Here is a 24,333-nt window from a genome sequence, read left to right on the forward strand (position 1 = left end):
CGAAGTGCAGGCAATATGAGTGACGTGTTCTATAACATTTCTTCTTAACTTATTTAGGCCTGAGGGTGTCTTTCTTCCGGCACTGGCCTTGGCTTAGACTGCTCAAGAGAGCGAGATACATAATCCGCAGCCATACCGATACTAATGACCCCCCCTGTGATCCAGCAGCCATTCACAAACCACCACCAGCAATTCTTGACGCTTTTGAGATTTACCCGCCTGATCATGATTCCCAGCGTAACGAGAGCTCCGCCACAGCTGCCCAGGAAGAAGATAGGACCTGCTCCCGCAGCCATTCCGGCAGCACCCAATAAGCCTACTTGCGCGATGGCCAGTCCAGTCAGAACTTGCTTGGTCTGATGTTCATGCTTTAGAGCAATGCTCTTGATACCCGCATTTATATCATCCTTAATGTCCATGTGAGCATATATCATGTCGTATAGGACAACCCATGCAATATTTGATGTATAGAGACATGCTGCGGCTATGAGCGCAGCTGAATTTGAGAGCAGATCGATACCAAGTGCTGGGAAGCCCATAATTGCACCCCAGGAGAAGGCCAAACCTAGGACAGCCTGGGGGTAATAGGTAACTCGCTTTGCCAACGGATAAGTGAGGACGAGGGCGAGGCTTGGTATGCCGTAGGCAAGGCACGGCAGTGGGAATTGGACCAAGACGGCCAATCCGGCGAGCAGCTGGAATCCAGTAAATACGATGCCCTGGAATGGGGTGATTGCACCACGTGCAATTGGCCGTAACCGAGTCCTCCGAACTTGCGGATCGAGGTCTCTATCCCAGAGATCATTAATTGTGCAACCCGCACCACGCATGATCAAGGCTCCGCTGAAGAAAAGAGCCGCAGTGGCGGCTGCTGAGGAGAATGGAGCCATTGGATCTGCCATTGGCGCTGCCAAAAGCGTGGAAAAGAGGCATGGGAAAAATAGATAATATGTCCCAGTAGGCTTGTCGATGCGGATGAGCTCACCATAGGGGACCCATGCCTTGGGCACAACTGATAGGATCCCAGTTCGAGCTGGGATATATTCCGCTAGATGCTCATTATTAGCTGATTTATCGGCATTAGCGGTCTCGAGGATTGGCTTCAAGTTCCTCAATGTTTGGTGAAAAGCGACAATTCTTTGGCGATGAACCAGTGATCGACCTGTGAGACTCTGAAGTGAGGGAGAAGTCGGATGAGGCAACGCCCATGATGAAGCAATCGAGCCAGTGCTACACCTCCATCTCAACCGGTGCTGGAGAGGCACTCTGACGGCAAGCCTCAGCGTCATAAGGTGCTGGAGTGATTCGATGCCGACAAACGAATGAATGTGCCCTGTCAGAAACCTTGTATGCGAATGGACGGATTTGGATAATTTTGCTCGCATCCCACCATTCAGCAGCAGCTAACTCGTACTGTGTAAATACACACTGTGCTGCAGCACGACTCAGGTACGGGTTGACTGTGTAAGTCCTTCGCTCATTCACATGCCTCGGCTAAGACCTTGACGTACAACCTACATACTCATCCTTCACGCTTCAATCACTCTTGAATAATGGACGAAGAAAAGCTCGGCCACAGTAATCCAGAGGACATTGCGCCTTCAGGCTCCTCTGCTGGAGATGAATTACAGAAAGCATCTACGGATTCCAAGGGCAAACAGAAGGCAGGGCTGGAGCTAGCGGCATCTCAGCTTGGGGCCTCTACAAAGATGGTCGTCAATGCCATCACGACATTTCGGGAAATGCCAGCTTTGGCATCAGAATCAAAGTCCTCTCATGGTTCAAGTAGCATGGGCTCGCTTTCATCTATTGCTGGCGAATACTCGTCATACAAACCACTCCAGAATCCGTTGCTTGACGAGACTACTCATGAGGGCCAGGATGACTTATTTGAGACGTTTACCAAAAGTTCAACAGATGCGTTGGTAAATGATGGCTATCAAGTAGGCATTTCTGGATCTTCATTTGCAGATCAAGAAGCATCGGATGGCTTGGCCGTTTTAGAACTTCTCTCACAACCAGGAAATGAATCGATTGAGACAGCCATTTCCCGTGAGCATGATTTTCAGATCCCAGGCGAGGATGAATCATGGAGTGAAGCTGTGGCTGGCACACTCATCGATGAGGAAGACCAGCTTGATTTTACTCCTGATTTTATCACTAATCCCGAACTATCTTCACAAGCAGCACCGTATCTTGGAACAACGAACATTGAAGAGACAAGCAGTACTTGGCTTGGGTATTGGAGTGGCGTGTTTACAGCGTACAATGCCCGGGTATGGGGTAATTTGCATCCAATATCCACTTCGGAAACATCGGATCAAGAATTCGCACAAGAGCAGGATAGCGGGGAGTCGACGACCATAAATCGGGCGCTCGATCGGTTAAAACTCATATTTTATCACTTGAGAGGATGAGAATGTAGCGCCGGAACAAGAAGCCAAGTTTTTAATGTCATTGTAGCAACATCCCACAATTTGTTATAACAGAACCAGAAAAATGTACCATATGCGTCAAGGGTTAATTAAAATATACATCCATATCACGGTTTGTTGTCACAAAGCCATCTTCACACATTCGTCCTCTTGGGCTTCTCCTTCTACATGTGATAATCCAGCTCCCAAGCAATTTGTCCAGGTTAGTATATGGAGCTTTGGGTATCGGGTTAGCTGCCGGTTACCAGGATTCCCCCCACCCCTCCCAAACGCTAACCCAACACCACAAGCTTCTGCTTAGGTGCGTCGTGCTAGGCCGGATTGATTTATCTACCTATCCTCACGTCGCGCTTATCACAGGTGACAAATGCAACTTTACGCGATCATATTCACGACCCAGTGACTTCAAACCACAACGACCAGTTGGCGGGCCCTTTTTGGGCCTACTCAAGCGCATACGAAGGTCAATCTGCGCATAGAGAAGAAGCGTCTCTCTCCTGGAAGCTGAACACAGCCGCATCAATCGCCACCAACAAACCTCCGATGGTTAGCACTGCTGAACAGCGACACACAAAACAAGATGCCTAGCGCTCAACATCCGCAAGCGAAGTTCGATCCGATACCCCCAGATCTTGATCTACACTCCCTGGTAGACCACACACCAAATTTCCGATGGGCTCAGCGAGTATCTCGATCCCAAATCCGCAGCCTGGGCCAGCAAGACTTCGAGAAGCTCGTTGCGATACATGTCATAGCTGGTGGCAAGCCTCTCGTTATTGAAGGATGGGATGCTGCTCTGCCCTCCTCGCTTTTCAGTGCGGGATGGCTTGAGAATGCTTATGATAAAAAACGTTTGTCATCTCCCCAAGCTGCCACAGACAGATCACTGATCAGCTTGCCTTGTAGAGGAAAATGTCCGCGACATATCCAACTCCTCTGACATCCCCATGACCACTGGGCACTATCTACGGTCTATGAAACAGCTCACCAATCAGTGGACGCCGAATACGTATCGCGACGAGCGTCGACAACGACTCTATCTTAAAGATATTGATTGTCCAGTGGAGTGGCGTGACATGTTGCAAAAGATTATACATCCCAACCTCTTCTATCTCAACGAAAATGTCACCAGTAAAGGAGGTAAAAGGATGCATAACGAGGAAGCGTTTGAGAGTGAAACTACCGCAGCCCCGGCCGGAGATCTCATGTCCAGTTTACCAGAGGAAATGCGAGCCCAAAATCTCATGTGCTACATAGGTCATGAAGGGACCTACACACCAGCTCACCGGGAGATGTGTGCATCACTGGGGCAGAATATCATGGTCGAGGCGTCTCGAGATGAAAATGGAGAGAAAAAAGGGAGCTCAGTTTGGTTCATGACTGAGAGCAAAGACCGTGAAGTGGTTCGAGAGTACTTCCTGTCGATGCTTGGCCATGATATTGAGATTGAGAAGCACTTCGCGCAAATCAATGCTTGGAAGAAGGCCCCATTCGATGTGTACATTGTGGAGCAATGTGTGGGTGATTTTATTCTCATCCCACCTCTCGCAGCACACCAAGTCTGGAACAGAGGAACCAGGACGATGAAGGTCGCTTGGAACCGCACTACGGTAGAGACATTGGAGCTTGCATTACACGAAGCGCTGCCTAAGGCTCGATTGGTGTGTCGGGATGAGCAGTATAAAAACAAAGCAATCATATACTACACCCTCCAGAAATACCATGCGGAGCTCCGAAGCATTGAAAAGAAAGCAGAGATGATGCAGATGGACTTCATGGGCTTTGGGCGAGACGTTTTTAGAAGCTCTCTGCGTGTGAAGCAGTTGGCCGCTGACTTCAAAAAACTGTTCCAGCTGTTTACCAAAATTCTCATCGATGAGGTCTTTGCGTTCAAAGAGAAGGACATCGAGTATCTACCTTTCGACTCTTGTGTTACTTGCTCCTACTGCAGGTCCAACATTTTCAATCGGTTTCTTACCTGCAAGCATTGTATCAGGCCTTTAATCAATGGGGAAGAAGATGCATATGACGTTTGTATGGAATGTTACGCAATGGGACGATCCTGCGCCTGCCTCTCTGGCCTTCAGTGGTGTGAGCAGTGGTCGTGGTCAGAACTGACTGATAACTACGAAGCCTGGAAAGCGACAGTCATCGCCATTGATGGCTACGTTGATTTAGAATCTTCTCCTCACCCGCTTGAGGTAGCTAGGCAGAAAGCAGGGAAGAAATCCCTTGCTCAGATTTGCCAAGAAGCTCTACGGCGGCGTCCTTGGAAAGACATTACCAAGCCAGAGCGCGAAAAGACACCAAGTGACTCTGAGCAGGGTGATGCCGACGATAAACCAAATAAAAAGTCAAGAAGAAAGAAGAAGAAAGGGGAAGTCCACCGATGTCATGTCTGCTGTCATCCGGATTACAGCTATCGGGTACATTCATGCACGAACCCTGGTTGCTCCGAAGCCTACTGCTACGGCGTTTTATACCGGGCATTCGATCTTATGCCACAAACTGTTTTAGAAGACGAACATTGGCAGTGTCCCAAATGCCTCGGGATATGTAACTGTGGTCACTGCCGCCGCACAGGCACTACGCAGCCATACATGCCAAAGAATACATCTCTTGGACATGATACTCGCCGGATCGCCGATGATCGCAGCGTAGAAGCATTAGTTGATTTCCGAATTCATAACCTGTCCTGGTTGAAAGCCGCAGGGGAGGAAAGCCGCAGTAAAGACAGCAAGAGAATGCAACTGCTACGGGAACAAGCGGACAACGCCAAAGCACAAGATGCACTGACACACGCTCAAGCAGAGGCAGAGCCTAGGATGCAATCTAGCGCTGTTTTTACCGCACAGGCTACGGAAACTTCTGCCATCAATGGTTATGGAGACCAAAGCCAAGTGCTGGGTCGAGATGGAGGAACTTCGACAGATTACTCGTTTGATGTGGCCAATAACCACACCCTTAACGTTGACGACGTGCCCCAGAATGATGCGGCCCCTACCGCAGCCAATGCCAGAGAGCGAGAGGATGTGGATTCATCCCAGTATCCTGATCCATCAGTATTCGCACGCCAGCGTATAGGAATGGGTTACTATGAACAGGATGACACTCCGGATAAAATTCTTTTTGATCCATACCAAGCGCCTTCCGCAGATTCAATGCAAGCTGATGAACCAACTATTCCAGAGTTTGTGAAGAAAACTATTCGGGCAGCGAAGAGGAAGGCAAAGCGGGAGAATGAAGATCCCGAGTTCACAATTCGTAAAAGTCACCACAAAAGACCCAAGCTCACGGCAGAGCCATCCGATTTTCTTGACAACATGGATCCAGCTCTTTTTGTAGATGGGGGCTCGGCAGCAGCAGTCAAGCACACAACTGCCACTTCTCCCTTAGATGGTGATGCCCCTGCTAAATCGTTAGCGGTTCATCATGAAGAGCCGGACATAGTACCGGAGATATCTTTGCCTCGACCTTTTGACATCAATGAGCCAACTCTTCGACATGCCAAGCCACGAGCATCGTATGTAGAGGTTGATGATCTGGATATAGACGAATTAGAGGAAACCGAAGCGGCTTCTCTGCCGTCTCCGAAAGCGTTGGTGAGCTCAACGACGGCCGACGGTTCATTAGCCGTGCAAACGACCAAGAAGGAACTGGAATCGAGCAACCCCGAAGTTCAACACCCGGATGGAGCATTTCAGGAGACGGTCGGGGATGTAATTCCAAAGAAACGCGGTCGCCCCCCAAGGAATATGCAAAAGACAGCATCGCCAGTGACTACAGAGATTATACCGCCGCCGCCGCCACCACCACAACTTGATGGTGGGAGGAACAGACGAAGGCGGGGTCGTCCAAAGAAGTCGCTGTCTACGCTAGAATTACTCGAAGAGGACTTGGCAGCATCTCATGATGAAGAAACTCGGGGAACTGGATCTCTAGCAGTGCAGGAAACGTCCCATGATGGAGATATCCGTCCCATTGAGGGTTTCCAGCCACGACGTAGGCTCTCTAGGCCTACAGGCATCACCACCATTGCTGCCCACGTTCCTCGGGAGGAACAGCATCTTACTATAACTGATGAAATTTTGACTGAAGATGAAGCAGTAGACCAAGCACCGAAAAAGAAGAGAGGTCGGCCCCGAAAATCTGACATTTCTACTCGAGGTGAATTCTCGCTGAATGTGATCTTGCCGATGAATACTCGATTCATGTCTATGGCCGAACGAATGGCTCTTAAAGGGAAGTCATTCAAAATTGGCACACGGAAATCACGGAATGTCTCAAAGGCGGAGCAAAACAAGGAACACCTCACCGAGTCTAAGACATCGAAGAGGAGCTCTCAAGTAGCAGACGCTTCTGAAGAAGACGAAGGGGAGGGCAACAGTGACCAAGGGCGCATTGGCAGAAGCATCAAGGTCAATGAGACGATGATGCGTTTCCGGTCCAGCAGCTCCAAGAAATCTACGGACGACGAAGACATACCGTCGAACGGGCGTGTAGCTAAACGTATTGGACGGTGAAGAGAGGATCGGTAAAAAGAACTTGAGAGGGCTGTGAAGATGGCAATACTAGGCCAGCTAAAGTAATAATACTGTCATAGGTGGCGCCCAAACGGAGATGAGACATGTTGTACGATACCTAAATACATAAAATAAGTAAAACTGCTCCGTATTGATTTCTGGAAAGCCACAATGCTCTTTTTGTTGTGATGAGGCAACTATGACTCGAGGCTTCTCGGCATGAGAAATATCCCGTGATTTTTGTTTTGTAATTTTTTTTCATATAGACTATTAACAGTACGTCTTGTTTCAAGTTATACTATATTTATAATTCTCTTAGTTTTCTTGCCCAGCTATAATTAGGACGTTGGTTCACTGTTAAGTACTCCTTGATATTTGACTAACATATGCAACCCTCGAGGTGGTATGCGTTGAGGCGCTCTTCAGTGTTCCAAAATTTCTACCTGCAACTACAGTGCTGAAAATACAAAGAGCTGTCGCGAGCAGTTAGCTTCTAATGAACGTCGATACTCTGATGGGGCCGCGGGGAGACTTACATTGTTGGTTGCGGCTATGGCAATACTATCCTCGAATGGATGCCAGCTCATGTGTAGTATCTTCTTGTTGAAGTCAATCTGGTCCGCGTCCGTCTCTTTCCGCATTCTCTGACCCTGGGCACCACCAGCTGGGCTGCCCGCTCTTGATCCTCCCTTCTTCCCACCATTCGCAGCTGTGGGACTTGTGGATGAATTAATGGGTGTAGGGACGCCCACCTTCTTTGCCTTGAAAGCTGACTTGTCCGCTTGGAGAACCACCTCCACCTCCTTGTCGGGATCGGAAGGATAGATCATGAAGTTGTTGTTGTAACTTCCAGTCATGACATTCTTGGCATCGCCGGAAAAGACGACCTCAAACTTGTCGAAAATGCTGTCGTTTTCGTACGTATCGCATAATCGAGGTCGTAGATGCTCGTGGATGGGTATCGTCTTGACGGGTTGCCGCTCCATATTGATGTCCCAGATCTTGACGGTGAGATAATCTCGAGATAAGACATATCTTCCGTCGTAGGAGAATCGCACATCTGATATTGACGAGATGATTTCAGAAAAGAACGATCTAGATGAAGGATCTTCCTCTTGTTCGAATACTAGTGATTGTGTCCCTTGGTCAGTCTTCTGCACGAAATTGGGGATTAGGATGGACTTGGTTGGATGGATACAAACATTTTGCGTGTTGGTCGCACAAGGCGCTCTCTCGCATATCAGCAAGTTTAATAGTTCCCTTTGAGCTGGCATACATGAACCAGTTGCAGCTGATTGGGTGGAACTCGGCGGCAGTGATCACCTCAGTCAGCTCCTCCATGTTGGCTGGTTTGATGTCAACAATGTTGAAGCTCTGATCTTGAATATTGAGGTTCCAGAGGTTGATTCGCAAATCGTCACTGCTAATGAACGTTTCGCCATCACTGTTCACGGATATGCTGTTGATGTGGTACGCGTGGGCGTTTGCATAGGTTCGTCGGGGGACGGCGGCGACAACAGTATCGTGGTGTGTGAGGCGAGGCAATTTGAGGTCGGCCGCATTTCTGAACTGCTGGGACGTGGGGAGAGCTCGAAGGCCACCGCCTCCGCCCACCGGACCGCCAGGCGTTACATCGTGGGAAAGATTGTTCTCTGCCACCACCTTCAGAGACTTTTCAAAAACCTTCCACAGCTTGATCGTCTTGTCATTGGTTGATAGGAGGTAATGGGAAGCATTCTGTCGGCGGCACCACTTGATCTTGTTGATCTTTTCCTCGATCTCGAGAGACTTGAGGTAGTCAAACTCAGGCTCGTGGGATTGAAACTCGGTGTGAAATTTGTATTCACAAGATTTTTTCTACCAAGAATTAGAAAGGCGGCGATCAGCAGATGATTATTGCGAGCTGAGCAGGGGGGCAATACCGTCTCGTTGCGTTCAAATAGAACGACTCGCCCTCCCTTGTCACCGGTCGCAAGATAGTTGCCTGTGTGGTCAAATTCTACCGTTGAGATGATGTCGGCTGTGGCCCCGCGGTCAGTATCACACAACATACGTCAGAGGAGAGGACGCGGCGAACCTTCGGTGATATCCTCAACATCGCCCTTGTCGCCGAAGCATCTGGGAATCCGATTTAGCTGCAAAGTCCAATTTCAGGAAGCTCTAGCACAGGCACATACTGGGTAAACTTCCAGGTTGGTGAGCTCGCTTCACTGTCGACCATTTTGGTTGGCAGCGATAGCAGGGATCAGAGGTGGCACAGGCAGCCGGGGTGACGAGATACAGCGCAACAGGAGGTCAATGAGGGGTGATGGGTCGTGGCGCTTGATGAGTCCAGTCCGCGGCAGCGTGGTGAGGATTCGGGCGTGGCAAGAGTCGCGAGGGTCGGGGCTTGGTGGAGGAGCAATCAGTCTTTATGATGCAGATGATGTCGTTTGCTGTTGCACTTGGCGGGCTGAAGAGAGACCACACAGCTAGACGTTACTAAGAGGTGCCACAGCTATTGGTGGGGCACGGGGAGCAGAGAAGCCAGATACTTGAGACTACTAGGTAAGGTAGAGGGGTTGGGTTGGGCCGGATATGATGCGCGTTGGAGTTAGTAACGCCAATTTCCAGCTACGGGAAGCTCCCAAAAGGTGGCAGCCCAACTGGAGAAATTTGGGGGGTAAAGCAAAGCATAAGACGATACGTTACGTGTGCTACAAGGATCTCCAACGAAAACAAAAATGACCTTGTTGATATTGACCTTTACACTGTTTGCATTTGTAGTACTTCATTAACTTATTATTATTTTTGTCTTCATAAATTCAGTTATACAAGCTCGCATCGCATCATGATTGCTCATGATGCATTCTAAGGCGGGGCACTTCCCCCCGTACGTTTCTGACATGGCCACACGCAGGTAATAGATGCGATGTTTCGAGATAAGGAGGCGTAGGGAAGGTTGCTATAGGTAGATAGGTAGGTAGAGATGCCCTCCTCTTCTTTTCTTCTCTTTTTCTTTCTCGTCTTTGTTTTTATCGAGTACGTAGTATCTGTTCAATATGCTCTCGGCTGTTCTTGTGTGTCGTCTCGAGATACAGCAATCTTTGGTTCAGTCGATCAACATCACCATCAAGATCCTGCATCTGGCGTTGTAATTTCTCGTGCAAAGTATTCGGAGGAAGAGAAACAAACCTACACCCCGGGAAGAGTCAACGTTAGTTCTATCACTGTGTAGTTGCCATGCCTCGTGACCAGTCTGCTTATACGTACATTTTCCCTACGCCTTCATAAACAACAGAATTGCTCGGAAAGCTTTGTAATTCGCTAATAGTTAATCGCAGTAGGCGTTGTTCTCGCTGTTTGCCTGCGATTTGACTTCGAACCATGCCGATTTGTTGTTGCGCTGCGACGGCCTGCGACTCGATCTCGAGTGCCAGCTAGCAAGATTGGTCAGTGTGAGCTGCAAAATCCACAGCTATCAGGCTCACCTTTTGCAGAGCTTCATTAGATATAGACATGATTAGCAACTGAGTATTACCTCGATGTTGCTCAAGGTAGGCCCAATGAATCAACTGAACAACGCCGAGAAGAGAAGCACCTTGAACAGTGCTCTGGTAAGGTAATTCAGCAGCTCGAATACGCTTTGGGAATTGCTGCCAGGCTAACGCTATTTGGTCTTAGCTTCTTTTGTGAAATGTTTCTGAACTTCAAGATATGATAAGAAAACTGAGTCAAATACTTTTTTTTTTCAATAGAATTAAAAGATAGTAAATACTTATTGAAATTAATATTGAATTCTACTATTTGAATTTTTTTTTCAGAACACTCTCCTCTCAAGGGTTAAACTTTGGATGAAAGTGCCTGACACTCCCTATACAGTGCGCGTTTCCTTGGTCCGGAAACTTTAACACTAGTATCGACATTTCGCAAACTTAGACCAGCTATTTTTTCCCCCATGCATGTCTTTCACGTGCAGCAGCTGTGTTGAGACCTCAAACATCCCTCATCATTCATTACCTTCTCTCTTTATTGTTATTCACATATTCAGAGTCGCACGGTCAGATCAAGCTTCTTGTTCTTGATTATCTGCTACACGATTAATTACCCTCCCCCGCAGCCGCAAGTTCAGCCGCGCGTAGTCGCGTTCCTTCTTCCTCGATTCGGTGCCCAAGAACTGTTCAGCAGCACCAAGCAATTCGATTCTCCTCGCGGCAAGCATAATCCAGCATGGGTATTCCCGCAGCCTTCCGATGGCTATCCAACAAATATCCTAAGATTATCTCTCCCGTGATTGAGCAGACGCCAATCACCACTGAAGATGGCATCACCATTCCCGTTGACACCACTCAACCAAATCCCAATGGAGAAGAGCTCGACAACTTGTACCTGGACATGAATGGAATTGTCCACCCATGCTCTCATCCAGAGGATAGGCCTGCGCCGGCCGATGAAGAGGAGATGATGCTTGAAGTTTTCAGATACACGGATCGTGTCGTGAACATGGTTCGTCCTCGGAAAATCCTCATGATTGCTGTTGGTAAGTGTGGCGCCCAATCCTCGTAGTCGTCATGCCCGAGTGATTTATGACTATTGCTTCTGATCAGCGTAAGCTAACAAATGCTCAACAGATGGAGTTGCACCAAGAGCGAAGATGAACCAGCAACGATCTCGACGATTTCGGTCAGCTCGGGAAGCCCAGGAAAAGGAAGAAGATAAGAAGGCGCTAATCGAGCTGCTAAAACGTCAAAATGGCGGTTCTTTCCCAGCTGCCGACACGGAAACCGTTGTCAAGAAGGCCTTCGATTCCAACTCCATTACTCCAGGCACTCCGTTCATGGACATCTTGGCCCTGAGTCTGCGATATTGGTGCCAGTACAAATTGAACACGGATCCCGCTTGGGCTAAGCTCAAGATCATCATATCTGATGCTACGGTCCCAGGTGAAGGTGAACATAAAATCATGTCCTTCATCCGATCTCAACGCACCTCTCCTAATTACGACCCTAATACTCGTCATGTCATCTATGGCTTGGATGCCGATCTCATCATGCTAGGGCTTGCCACGCATGAACCTCACTTCCGAGTTTTACGTGAAGATGTATTTTTCAATGAAGGCAAAAACAGGACATGCAAGCTTTGTGGCCAAAAGGGACATGAGGCAAATAATTGCCGTGGAACTGCAAAGCCCGTTGAGGATGCTGACACTGAAAAAAGCAAGGACAGCTTAACTCTTGTCTTGAAGCCTTTTATTTGGCTCCATGTTTCTGTCCTCAGAGAGTATCTCGCGGCTGAGCTGTCTATTCCAGACCTGCCCTTCAGATTTGATCTAGAACGGGCGATTGACGACTGGATTTTCATGTGCTGCTTCGTTGGTAACGACTTTCTGCCTCACTTGCCTGCTCTGGAAATCCGCGAGCATGGAATCGACACCTTGACCACGATTTGGAGAACCAATCTACCATCCATGGGTGGCTATGTCACTAAAGATGGTCACATCGATTTGGAGAGAGCGCAAGTCATACTTGACGGCCTTGCGAATCAGGAGAGTGCAATTTTCAAGCGAAGAAAAGAACAAGAAGATCGTCGAGAGGCTAATGCCAAAAGAAGGAAGCTTCAAAATGAAGGCTATTCAAGGAACGGGCAGCACGGCTCTGGTCCCAAGCAAAATGGGCATGCAGACCCAACCAAAGGATTGCAACTATTCCCTATTGCGACACAGCCCACAAACTTGCTAGCAAATATCACCCACGATATGGTTGTCAGCCGCGGTGCTGCCCAAGATGTGACGTTGGCCAACAAGGGTGCGGCAAGTGTCATGCGAGACCGACTGCGAGCAGACACCAACAAGGACAATGTTGATAAAGACAACGTTAACAAAGACAATGTTGACAAAGATGAGACGGCGTCCGGCACAGCAGCAGATATTACCCAACCACTGCCTTCGGCTCTTGGGAAAAGGAAGGCTGCAGAGCTTGATGACACTGCCAACTCCTCTTCAGCGGAGTCATCTAAACCTCAACCTCAGGTATCCCAGGAGATTGAACCTATCGATAACGTTCGTTTGTGGGAAGACGGATACGAAGATCGCTACTACCAGCAGAAGTTCCATAAGGATCCACAAGATATTGAATTCCGTCACAAGGTGGCCGAGGCGTACGTGGAAGGCTTGGCCTGGGTATTGTTATACTACTTTCAGGGATGCCCGTCTTGGGAGTGGTATTATCCTTACCATTACGCCCCCTTTGCCGCTGATTTCAAGAATCTCAGCAAAATGGATATTCGCTTCGAAAAGGGGCGAATTTCCAGACCTTTTGAACAGCTCATGAGCGTCTTACCAGCGGCATCTCGTCATGCTCTCCCCACAGTGTTCCATGATCTAATGTTGAATAAAGACAGTGAGATTATTGACTTCTATCCCGAAGATTTCGAAGTTGATCTAAATGGAAAGAAGATGGCCTGGCAAGGAGTGGCTCTACTTCCATTTATCGACATGTCACGACTCCTTAAGGCGGTTCAAGGCAAGTATCCTCTATTAAGCCCTGAAGATGTTGCGCGAAACACTGTAGGAAGGGAAGTTCTGTTGCTATCCGACAACCACGAGGGCCTTTACGACGATATCTTGACCACTTTCTATTCCAAGAAGCAAGATCGATCAAAGTTTAGTATCAATACAGAACACAGCAATGGCCTTGCTGGGGAAATTGAGAAACAAGAGGACAAGGTTCCCCATGGGGCCTTGAGCTATCCTCTCGAGCGACGATCCATGCCAGATCTAGATTACGACCATTCCATCAGGTGAATACTCAGCTTACTTAATCCCACCACCTTTTGTATCACTAAGCTAATCAGTCGCAGCGTTTACTATGACATGCCCCAGGTATCGCAGACTCACAAATCGATGCTCCTACGCGGAGTGCGAATGCCGCCGCCAGCTTTGACTAGGAGTGATATTGAGGTAATTCGAGGAAAAACCAACAACCGAGGAGGTCGCAACTATGGAGGACCCCCACAGCACTACGGCAATAACAATGGTGGCCGGTACAGGGGTGGCTATTCCGGTGGCTATAGGGACACACGAGACTCTTATAACGGACACAATAGGGACAACCAACGCTTCGAGCCGCAGTATAATGCGCCTTATGGTATGCCGCAACCTGGGAGATGGCAGCCTTCAGGCGCGCCATCGTTTGACCCGAGGGCAGGTCCGCCACCCGGTACATATGCCCAACCCCAGCAGGGCTGGTCCGACAATAGGAACGACTACAACCGCCAAGGGAACGACTATAACCGCCAAGGGAACGACTACAGCCGTCAAGGAAACGATTACAACCGCCAAGGAGGGCGCGGAGGGAACTATGGAAACCGGCCTCATTACGGTGGTGGTCAACGGCGCGGACGTGACTATGCGTAACTGATATAACTCGCCATCCTGTGCGTATGTGAGGTAATTCGTCCTTCCCGAAACGCACATATATGCTGTAGGAATGTTTTATCAAAGGGTAATGCTATACTGCCCAGCAAATCATGGACGCCAGAGAGTCATCTTGCTCGTACGTAAACAAGTTAGTTACCTCACACATCAAGACTTATACGTGTCTGTGTGTTTGACAAGGTACATGATTAATAGTAATAGATATATCAATGCCAATTTCGTCTTTATTACTTTCATTTCAACCAAGACCGCCCCAGATGCCTCGGATTCTCCTCGCAAGCTGTATGTCTTTTTGCATAAGTGTAACTCTCTTTGCGTGGACAGCGCATAGCTGCGCATCCTCAAAAAGATGTACCATAAAGGCCTCCGCGGCCTCTTGTAGTGCCTGAATAGCCTGACTCTGCCATCTGAAGTCTTTTCCTCTCGGCCGACAATTCAATCCAATTTCACGAACCTAACCACTATCAAAAAACACGTCCAGATGGAAATGGGGGGCAAGCGCAGCACTCACAAGGCGCATGAACGGTAGTTTTAACAATAAAAGCTTTGTATTTGACTGGTATTGCCTGATCTCTCGCAACGCAACGGTGCCCGGCCGATAACGTCGCTTCTGTCTTGTAGGCAATGGATCGCCCGCTAAATGACGGTTAGCACACAGTAAAGAGGAACCCACGGGGTTGTCTAGAACGCACGCTGTACATCGCTTGGTCTGGAGCCCAATTTCTGTGAGGCCGCCGAAGTTTTCTGACGAGGAGCCATTATAGAGAGGGGTATCAATTGAACAGAAGGAAGCGTGAAGAAAGAAAAACCATGCGTGATGGCCAACTCGTGGGCTACATCGAGGCGCATTGAGATCAAGAACAAAGACTATTTTGTTCGTGTGGAACGACGCGTTGCTGGTCAACCCGGTGACAGCCATGCCCGATAAGATAACGCGACCTAGCCATGTTGGGGCTATTTTTAGAAATTACACCCAAGAGCTGAGTACTGAGAAATAATACATAAAGGCATGTTAATTTAATTTTAATACAAACAACATTTTATAAATCTATAGATCTTTATATATTCCGTAGATATTACATTAAAACTAGAAGGCCTTTTAGTATTTCACATAGACAATATGGGATGCTGAGTAGCGAAATTGGGGTGCTGAATAGGCGTTCCCCTAAATTAACATGGCATACTGTGACATGCATAAGGCCCCTAGGCCAGGGTGTTTTCTAGAAGCTTTCCGCAAAGCTCAATTTAACTGTGGCCCATACTAGAGTATGTGGAAGCTCTACGTAGCGCAACCAGCTTCGAACACCAATTCTCAACCAAGGACATGGGTGAAGTGACGACATGTTTTCTATCTCCAGCACGCCGGCGAAACAGTCCGCTGGCGAAACCATCACTGTTCTCAGTGGCCGACTTGCTTCCGCAACTCTCCTCGAAGATCGGCGCGCTGCAGTGCTAGGCCTGCGAAGCTTCGCAAAGGATTTCCCAGCATCGGTAGCTTCTGGAGCGTTGAGGAGCCTGATTGGTAGCCTCTCCAAAGACTCCGAAGATGTCGACACAATAAAAATCGTTCTGGAAACTTTGCTGATGCTGTTCAATCCAAACAAGGAAAGTCCTGAAGCATCAGACGAAATCGCATTATGGCTGGCCGACGAATTCACCCAACGGCAGGAGAATATTACGCTTGTGCTGGACTTCCTCGACGCCCCCGATTTCTATTCACGGCTATACTCTTTGCAGCTTCTCAGCTCAATCCTTACGGCACGAACTCAACGGACGGAAGAGTGTGTCCTCTCTGCGCCATTGGGCATCAGTCGACTTACGGGCGTTCTTGACGACCAACGAGAGGCAATTCGCAATGAAGGTGTCAACCTGTTAATACTAGTAACTTCTAGCTCCATCGAGATACAGAAGCTCGTTGCGTTTCAAAATGCCTTCGACAAACTATTTGCCATCATTGCTGCCGATGGCTCGCTGTCCGAGGGCGGGAGGACAGTGGAGGACTGTTTGATACTCCTGGCCAACCTATTGAGGGGCAATTTGGCTAACCAGTCTCTATTCCGGGAGTCTGGTTGCATAGGCAAACTTACAGAGATGCTCAAGGGACTGCTGGAAGCTCAAAAGCAGGAAGACAACATTGCCAAGTGGGCACAGATCCAGCACAATCGCAACATTTACGCATTCATCTCCATCATCCGTTTATTCCTATCTGCAAGCTCCGCTGAGACGCATCAGAACCAAGCTACCTTCTGGAGGCATGGGCTGAGCTATCTTGTCTTGCAGCTCGCATTCGATGCCGACGTTCAAATCCAAATCAAAGCCGAGGTGCGACGGCCTGCTCCCCTGCTTTTTAATCGTTTGAGTCGCAATCATAACATTTCGAGTAGGCTTTGGCCACATGTGGCGATTTGATCCGTAACAACATGACCATCCAGGAAGGCTTCGCCTCGCTCATGGTCCCCCCACCCCTGGAATCCGCCGCTGGAGCTACAAGTGCACCTAACGGCCATTCTAAAATCTATATCATTGATGGCTTACTGGACCTGACTCTAAACGTGCACGATCTTTCGGCATTTGACTTGCGATTCGCTGCTTGCCAATGCCTAAAGGCCTATTTTTCCAACCACCCCGAAGTAAAATCTCACTTTTTAGGCAGAGCCATAGAAGGCTACCAGTCTGGCCGTGACGAATCTGCCAACATCTTGAGTGTTTTGCTGAGATTACCAGGGGATGTGTTTTTGAGCGATCCATACCGTGTGTGGTTTGCCTCTGTTATCGCATTCCATTTACTTTATGACAATCCTGCTGCTAAGGGAGTGGCAAAGGGTTTGACCGAAGGAGATGCTTCCAAGGGCGAAGAAGTAGTGACCAGCATACAGACGATCACGGCACATCTTCTCATGCGGATACGTCGAGATGATGACACCCGCATACTAGTGGGATATCTAATGTTACTTCTTGGCTGGCTATTTGAGGACCTTGATGCTGTCAACGATTTTCTGGCCGAAGGCAGCAATGTCCAAGGTCTTATACAGGTAATCTCACAGCCAGTTCGCATCGCGGGAGAAGTCGTACAAGGTCTATGTGCCATGTTGTTGGGCATCGTCTATGAGTTCTCAACGAAGGATTCACCCATACCACGAGCAACTTTACACTCTATTTTGGAGTCGCGGCTTGACAAAGACGGTTACTTGGATCGGCTGGCAAAACTTCGAAACCATCCCTTGCTCCGAGAATTCGAAGTTACACCACAAAAACTCATCTCCACCCCCGATGGAGAAGAGATCAACGTGTTTTTTGACGATGTTTTTGTCGATTTTTTCAAGGATAACTATAGCCGTGCAATCCGTGCCATTGATAAAGTGCCCGATATGGAGGTCTCAGTTATTACGAATGGTACGGAGCAGGGTATTTCAAGGCAGCTTGTGGACTCTCTGCGGAATCAAATAGATGAAAAAGACCACGCAATTCAAGAAGCCAACAAAGCCAATAAGTCTCTGGAAGGGGCCGTTAAAGAGGCTCAGGAAGCGAATCGCCGTGCAAAGGAAGATGCCGAGGCCACAGCGGCAAAGTTGACGACAGAAATGCGGTATGTTTGGAGTCTTGACATATTTAGTGCTCGGATCACAACTAAACTATGTCTCTAGCAAACTGCAAAGCCAACACGCAGCAAAAATCTCGGAGTATGAGCAAAGAGCTGCGCAAATGCAACAGCAACTCAATGCGAAAGACTTGCAGCTTCAAACCCAACTTGCTGCTAAGGATCAGTATCTACAAACCCAGCTGAATGGCAAAGATCAACAACTCCAAAACCAGCTAAACCAGGCTAAAAAAGCGCACGAAGTAGAAGCAGAACGTGCGAGACAGCGAGCGGAAGCTGAAATCGCAGATTTGCGGGCAACTGTTAGCAGGCTTGAGGTTGACGTGATGAAGGTGAGCAAACGTAGACATGGTAACCCGGATTGCTTTCCATGGATTTGGCTAATTGGAATTCTTTGCAGGCCAATAAGAGCAAGACTGTGGAACTTCAGGCGCTTCGCGCTGAGCATGCCGATCTATTGAAAGAGCGTACCGCGCAACTAAAGGAGGCCAACGGAAAAGCGGAAGAGAAGGAAAAGGAGCTGAAGAATACGACAGAAGAGGTTGATCGGCTACGAGAACAGGTCGAAGAGCAGCGGAAAGAAGCTGAGAAACGGCAAGATGAATATGAGAAGTTACAGGACGAAGTCGAGAAATTACAGGAGGAGGCCAAGAAGCTACGAGAAGAAGCTGAAAAGTCACAAGAAGAAACTGAGAAGCTACAACAGGAAGCTACGAAGGTGAGACATGATGGATTCGACGTCAATATAGCATTGCTGACACGTATCCCTAGACAAAGCAGGCCGTGGCAGATGCAAATAAGGCCAGGGACGCAGTCCAGTCGGAACTAGATGATCTTCTCATGGTATTTGGTGATCTAGAAGAGAAGTTGGGAAAATACAAGGTAGGGGATCCTGTCGTACATCAATCTGTTCGTGCACAAGGAAAAGAAACACTCCATACTAATGCAAGGTGTCATTAGACTCGATTGAAAGGGCTTGGCCAGGAGGTATCTGATGGTGAAGATGATGATGGAGACGACGGCGAGGAGGAAAGCGATGCCGAGGAGGATGGGAATGACGTGGACTGATTTGGAGCATTTGGAGCGAGGCTATTAGAATCTTTGCGGCAGAATTGAGCATTATCCAATAAGGTAGATAAAACTGGCAGCGGGAATTGAAAGAAGATATCAGCTGAGAAAAGCATCGCATTCGTCAGAATGCTAATAATAAGTTCCAGATCTTTGGTTGATAGGAGGCATGATAGTATAGTTGAAGCTTGGAGTTTTTGTGGGGATATATCATACCTATATAAGACAGTTTAGTCTAGAAATTGGTTGGAGTGGGACCTCCCATCGAACTCACCTCTTGCCTTTTACCAGATGTGACCGTGGGAATGGCCCAACAGACTCCATTTCAATAATCTTTGGCATTACCTCATCTGGATGGTTCCAGGTTCGAACACAGTTGGAGATTTTTTCTCTCAATTTTTTTTGCCAGTTATTTTTGCATTTTCCAGTTCATGGATGGATAGAAAACTGTGGAAAGAAGCTCTGGAGAGATACAAACGCACAGCTCTCATGCTTTTAGCCGTGTAATAAACATTTGTTAATGATCTTTGTCGTATATGAAGCCCTACTCGGTATTGGTTACAGCAAGGTGGGGCCGTGATGTCTGTAGAAGAAAAACAGCCTGTGTAGTACGGAGTACCTGAATCGCACTAAGATCTCAAGGCGTATACTCAAAAAGCGCAATCACTACTTATCACTTACTGTTTTGTGGGGTGGTAAAGATGTACCTTTTGTGAGTGTGAAGTAACTTTCTGCGCTTGTTGGAAAATATGGTGTCAGTGCTACCTGCAGCTTAGTACACTAGAAAAAAAAAAGATGCTGTAAATTTCCTACGCCAAAAAGAAGGAAGAAGCAACTGCCAACCCGCAACAAAATTCGCATCCACCGTAAAAGAAAAAAGAAAAATACGGTGTAAAAATGAGTGCGAGATCAGAATCCGGGTCGTCGTCGGCCACTTCCGACGTATCGGATGAGGGAGAATGGCTTGACGTTGAGAACGATGAAGAATCCATCACTATTGTTTCCCTGTTCGACTCGCAGACATTCTCTAGCTGGAATGAGATGCTCGATAGCTGCAAAAAGCATCACGACTTCGACTTTATTGCCACCATTAAAAATCTCCAGCTCGATTTCCATGGCGCGGTGAAGCTTGTCAATTATATTCGCAGCCGAGTCCGGGATCAGCAGCCCGTAGCGAAAAACCTAACCCTTGCAGACTTTGAGGACGACGGTTACTTTAAGCCTGTCCTCGAGAATGATGCACTTATCGTGTCTTTGGATGAGATTCTCGACAGCGACCTGGTCAAGGCCGACACCACTGCGAGTCAGTTGGACAGCTCTCAGGGGGAGCTGTTGGCGCAGAAGCAAGCTCTGGAGGCTGAGCTGGAATCCGTCCGGACTCAGTTTTCAAACTATCGGCTTGCTGTTCAGGAAACGTTGGATCGTCGATGGGGAGATGACACGGAGCAGAGCCCAGCGAAGGGTGCTGCCAAGGGCGATCGTGGAAACTATTATTTTGAATCCTACGCCTACAACGGTGAGTGCTTCTTCATATGTGGGTTAAGCAGGCATATTCTGACAATTTCAGATATCCATGAAACCATGCTGAAGGACACGGTCAGAACTGATGCTTACCGTGACTTCATTTACAACAACAAGCACATCTTCAAGGGCAAGGTTGTGCTCGATATTGGCTGCGGCTCAGGTAAGAGATGCTTTCATGACCAGCAGGTTTCACTTTCACAAAATCTAACCTGTATTTGTAGGAATTTTGAGCATGTTCTGCGCAAAGGCTGGCGCAGCTCGAGTTATTGCTGTCGATAATTCAGACATCATTAAGAAAGCTACTGAAAATATCTTCAACAATGGCCTTTCTGACATCATCACCTGTGTCAAAGGTGCTATCGAGGAGGTCAAGCTGCCTGTTGACGAGGTCGACATCATTGTCAGTGAATGGATGGGCTACTGCCTATTATACGAGGCGATGCTTCCCAGCGTTCTATATGCCAGAGATCGATACCTCAAGCCTGATGGCCTACTGGTTCCCAGTTCTGGCACCATTTGGATGGCGCCCATCCAGGATACGGAGTATATGTCAGAACACATATCTTATTGGAGAGACGTCTATGGATTCGATATGAAGGCTATGCAGGAAGGTATTTACGATGACGTTAGGGTCGAAGCAATGCCCCAAAACACTCTCTGCGGAGAACCATACCCCTTCAAGGTACTCGACCTCCACACAATAAAGCCTGAGGAGCTATCCTTCACAGCTAGATGGGAGTCAAAGCTGCTGCGACGGCCAGATGGGCTCGACGGTTTCTTAATCTGGTTCGATAACTTCTTCGCCACCTCTAGAAGTGAGCCCGTGCCAGAGCCCATGACGACTCCCGAAGTGTTCGTGAAGGCGAAGAATGGCAACGTCGCATTCACAACCGGCCCCTCTGGCATTGTGACTCATTGGAAGCAAGGGCTGCTTTTGGTGCCACCAGAAAACTCGCCTTCCAAGCTGGAGTTGCCAGAGATAATCTCCGGGCAGATTACTTTTGCAGCCCTTGAGGAGAATGCTAGAGCATTGAGAATCGATGTCACATGTTCCTCGGAAAGCAAAGAAGGGAAGAAATGGTCCTGGAAGTTGGAGTAGAGGGCAATTTCTAAGCATTGAATAGACTCAGATTTGTCATAGAACAGTGGCCAGCGGTTGCGAGTCTCTAATAGTGAGGTACTTTCAACGCTTGAAGCCATAGATTAACAATGCTCAGAAACCCTTCTCCAAGGATGAAGCCCTGTATACAGTGTCAGCGAGCGTAAATTGTGCCAAAATACAAGCAACGCCTTACCGATGCAATGATGATTAATGGCGTGGTTGACTGCTTTCGTACGCTGAGCCAATACCAGCTAACAATACCTCCAATGGCTCGGGCCAATGTAAACGATGGCACATTGTACATGCCTTGATATATGAATTAGAGGAAGCCCTTCCGTGCCGGAGACACTCGAGATTTACTCACCGACTGCTACGGCAATGCCGCCCGGTATCCAAGAGCGCCACGGTCTCCCAACAGACAGAGTCCGCGCAAGAGTGGTCACGGCGAAGAGAACTCCAGCGCCGGTTGCCCATTCCTTGGCCATATATGGCAAGCCTTGCCCTGTAACAAGCCTGGCCGTGAATATCCAGACGTAGGCTGTTGGAACCTGGAAAAGTTTGCCGGGGATCTCGTACACTCTGCCGACGGTGATAATATGAGTCAGTTATTTATCCTTAGAACAGGCGTGATATGTATATAGATTCCAAAGCTAACTATTGGTAGCAGGGACTTACGCTGTGTAAATGCGATATGCAAAAGCAGAGAACACAGCACCAAACGTAGCGCCTATGAGCTGGCCCCAGAATTGTGCTTTGGGAGCAGCTCCAAGAAGATGGCCAGTCTTCAAATCTTGCATCAGGTCACCCGCTTGCAATGCCCCCTACTGCAATGTTAGGAGACTTTGATATATGTATGAAAATTCTCATTTTCTAGAGGAACTTACAGCTTCCGACTAAAAGTGATTCCAATAATTAGTAAAAATGACAGGAAACCAGAAGGGGCATAGAACAGGAGTAGACTTACGATGGCACCAGCGACTAGGTTGATAAGAACGCTCGATTTGTTAGACTGCGGGATGATCAGAGCAAAAAACAACTGTGCAAGCTTGCTGATGCCAGACACTGGATTGAGATCAGTCTCTCCAAGGGCCCTGACGCCCATGATACTCAAAACCAGGGCCATGAGCACAGCAATAACAATCGCGTAGAGGGGCACCAGATGGCCAAACACGATTTGTGTGGACAGAACACAGATCAGTATAGATGCGAGAAGCCCCCAGAAAACAACTTTGCTGTGAATCTGTTGGTTAGTCGGGGCATCGTCTAGTCCACGATCCTCTTCCTGGGCAGGAGACACCTGGTCATCGTCATCGTCATCTTGTTCCTGTTCTTCTTCTTCCCGCGCTTCACTGGGAATTGGAGAATATTGATGAGAGGTCCTAAACAAGGAGGCAATCCTGCTGTGGCGGAAACGGCGCTGTAATACCGCCAGAGCTGGAAGAGCATGGGTGGTGAAAACGGGGCGAAGAGCAATATAGGCTAGACTGACGACGGCGTCAACAAGCATGATAGCCAAGGACACCCAGACAATCCAGCCTTTGCTACCGTTTTCCCAATCATCCACCGGCCCAGGAGCCCAGCCCTTCATCTTGGCCAGCGGGCTAAGAACGCCCCAGCCAATAATTGCGCCGAGCGTCATGTGGAGCGTTGTCTCAGTCCCCATGATGATGCCTTGTCCCACATACGCGAGACTTGGGTTCAAAGTCCAAAGCCAAGTAGAGGCGGCGACAGTGCCGAATACCGGGAGGTCCCGCAGAATAGGCAAGAAATAGTTGCAAATGGTGAAGATACCGGAGACAAGGAAGCTGAGGAGCAAAAGCCTCATATTGTACGCCCAGTCCAAGTCCTTTGAGACTTCTGGTTCTCCCTCTTCTTCTTCAACGGAGGCGCCGACATCTTCTACCAGTGCTGGTTCATCATCTTTGGCTGCAAGACTGGCGAATCCGCCTTTAGTGGCGGCATCTAGCTCTTGGGGAGAAGACTTTTGCCCTCGACTGTGGAGAACGCGGATGAGCACTGCAGTGCTGAAACCGCTGGGGAATCTAAGTCGTTCTCTAATGATGACTTGATGGCGCCTGAGGTTATACACACACACATTCTTATCTCAGCCAACCCGTAATCTCACTTAAATTCATTGAAGAGCAAAAACACACTTACAAGGGAACGGCAAAGACGACACCAAAATAGCAAAGACCCAGGGACCATATGATGAGCTGCCAAGTGCTCAGTGATAAGGGTCCTTGCTCATTAGGCTCCAGCAAGTAGTTCATCGCGGGGATCTATATTCCATCAGCATGGGTAATCTAACGAGTTATTATGAGAAGTGAACGCTTACAACTCCGACAAAGCCACACCCAAGAGGCATGATGGCCATGCCGCCGGCAACGCTCTGAACCAGGACATTTTCCACCGGACTGAACGGGAAGCGCAAGTGAGGCTTGAGCAGCTTGAAGACGGCAAATCCCATGAGACTTGACGGCATCGACATGATGGAGACCCAGCCTGTCTGCAGGCCAAAGTACATGTTGGCGGCGCATATGATGGTACCAACAGCAAGGCCGGCAGCCACACCGCGAACGGTGAAGCTGCGCCCTTGAGGGGACGGAGAAGCCATTGTTAGGGGGCCGTTGGCACTATATGCATTGGAGTCTATTGGGATGCTAAATCAG

The 24,333-nt window shown here is 48.4% G+C and overlaps 9 protein-coding genes across 9 annotated transcripts; 5 read left to right on the forward strand and 4 right to left on the reverse strand.

The window, feature by feature from the left end:
• Window positions 1-53: 53 nt before the first annotated feature.
• On the reverse strand, window positions 54-1,209 carry T069G_05113 (ubiA prenyltransferase family domain-containing protein; the record flags this gene model as incomplete). Its single annotated transcript, XM_056172323.1, has 2 exons — window positions 54-1,048; window positions 1,152-1,209. The coding sequence occupies 2 exons, from the start codon at window positions 1,207-1,209 to the stop codon at window positions 54-56; spliced, it is 1,053 nt and encodes a 350-aa protein (XP_056029181.1).
• A 344-nt stretch (window positions 1,210-1,553) lies between these two features.
• On the forward strand, window positions 1,554-2,417 carry T069G_05114 (uncharacterized protein; the record flags this gene model as incomplete). The annotated part of the gene is made up of 1 exon (XM_056172324.1): window positions 1,554-2,417. The coding sequence occupies one exon, from the start codon at window positions 1,554-1,556 to the stop codon at window positions 2,415-2,417; it is 864 nt and encodes a 287-aa protein (XP_056029182.1).
• Window positions 2,418-3,015: 598 nt separating this feature from the next.
• T069G_05115 (uncharacterized protein) lies at window positions 3,016-6,958 on the forward strand (the record flags this gene model as incomplete). The annotated part of the gene is made up of 6 exons (XM_056172325.1): window positions 3,016-3,286; window positions 3,342-3,575; window positions 3,624-3,933; window positions 4,015-4,760; window positions 5,019-6,437; window positions 6,534-6,958. 6 exons carry the CDS (start codon window positions 3,016-3,018, stop codon window positions 6,956-6,958), a joined length of 3,405 nt encoding a protein of 1,134 aa, XP_056029183.1.
• A 449-nt stretch (window positions 6,959-7,407) lies between these two features.
• On the reverse strand, window positions 7,408-9,179 carry T069G_05116 (uncharacterized protein; the record flags this gene model as incomplete). Its single annotated transcript, XM_056172326.1, has 8 exons — window positions 7,408-7,431; window positions 7,495-7,650; window positions 7,711-8,084; window positions 8,161-8,530; window positions 8,591-8,815; window positions 8,881-8,978; window positions 9,036-9,076; window positions 9,136-9,179. 8 exons carry the CDS (start codon window positions 9,177-9,179, stop codon window positions 7,408-7,410), a joined length of 1,332 nt encoding a protein of 443 aa, XP_056029184.1.
• Window positions 9,180-9,972: 793 nt separating this feature from the next.
• Window positions 9,973-10,458, reverse strand: T069G_05117 (prefoldin subunit domain-containing protein; the record flags this gene model as incomplete). The annotated part of the gene is made up of 3 exons (XM_056172327.1): window positions 9,973-10,132; window positions 10,211-10,377; window positions 10,429-10,458. The coding sequence occupies 3 exons, from the start codon at window positions 10,456-10,458 to the stop codon at window positions 9,973-9,975; spliced, it is 357 nt and encodes a 118-aa protein (XP_056029185.1).
• A 709-nt stretch (window positions 10,459-11,167) lies between these two features.
• Window positions 11,168-14,351, forward strand: T069G_05118 (uncharacterized protein; the record flags this gene model as incomplete). The annotated part of the gene is made up of 5 exons (XM_056172328.1): window positions 11,168-11,477; window positions 11,569-12,098; window positions 12,183-13,735; window positions 13,796-14,082; window positions 14,143-14,351. The coding sequence occupies 5 exons, from the start codon at window positions 11,168-11,170 to the stop codon at window positions 14,349-14,351; spliced, it is 2,889 nt and encodes a 962-aa protein (XP_056029186.1).
• Window positions 14,352-15,713: 1,362 nt separating this feature from the next.
• T069G_05119 (uncharacterized protein) lies at window positions 15,714-19,038 on the forward strand (the record flags this gene model as incomplete). Its single annotated transcript, XM_056172329.1, has 6 exons — window positions 15,714-16,694; window positions 16,757-17,958; window positions 18,017-18,302; window positions 18,371-18,688; window positions 18,742-18,852; window positions 18,931-19,038. 6 exons carry the CDS (start codon window positions 15,714-15,716, stop codon window positions 19,036-19,038), a joined length of 3,006 nt encoding a protein of 1,001 aa, XP_056029187.1.
• An 897-nt stretch (window positions 19,039-19,935) lies between these two features.
• Window positions 19,936-21,661, forward strand: T069G_05120 (ribosomal protein l11 methyltransferase (PrmA) domain-containing protein; the record flags this gene model as incomplete). The annotated part of the gene is made up of 5 exons (XM_056172330.1): window positions 19,936-20,554; window positions 20,606-20,722; window positions 20,784-20,962; window positions 21,044-21,300; window positions 21,376-21,661. 5 exons carry the CDS (start codon window positions 19,936-19,938, stop codon window positions 21,659-21,661), a joined length of 1,458 nt encoding a protein of 485 aa, XP_056029188.1.
• A 67-nt stretch (window positions 21,662-21,728) lies between these two features.
• On the reverse strand, window positions 21,729-24,278 carry T069G_05121 (OPT oligopeptide transporter protein domain-containing protein; the record flags this gene model as incomplete). The annotated part of the gene is made up of 9 exons (XM_056172331.1): window positions 21,729-21,803; window positions 21,858-21,970; window positions 22,029-22,243; window positions 22,340-22,485; window positions 22,629-23,098; window positions 23,150-23,611; window positions 23,660-23,739; window positions 23,822-23,943; window positions 24,000-24,278. The coding sequence occupies 9 exons, from the start codon at window positions 24,276-24,278 to the stop codon at window positions 21,729-21,731; spliced, it is 1,962 nt and encodes a 653-aa protein (XP_056029189.1).
• Window positions 24,279-24,333: the final 55 nt, after the last annotated feature.

Source organism: Trichoderma breve, chromosome 3, assembly GCF_028502605.1.
Source record: "Trichoderma breve strain T069 chromosome 3, whole genome shotgun sequence".
Taxonomy (NCBI): Eukaryota; Fungi; Ascomycota; class Sordariomycetes; order Hypocreales; family Hypocreaceae; genus Trichoderma; species Trichoderma breve.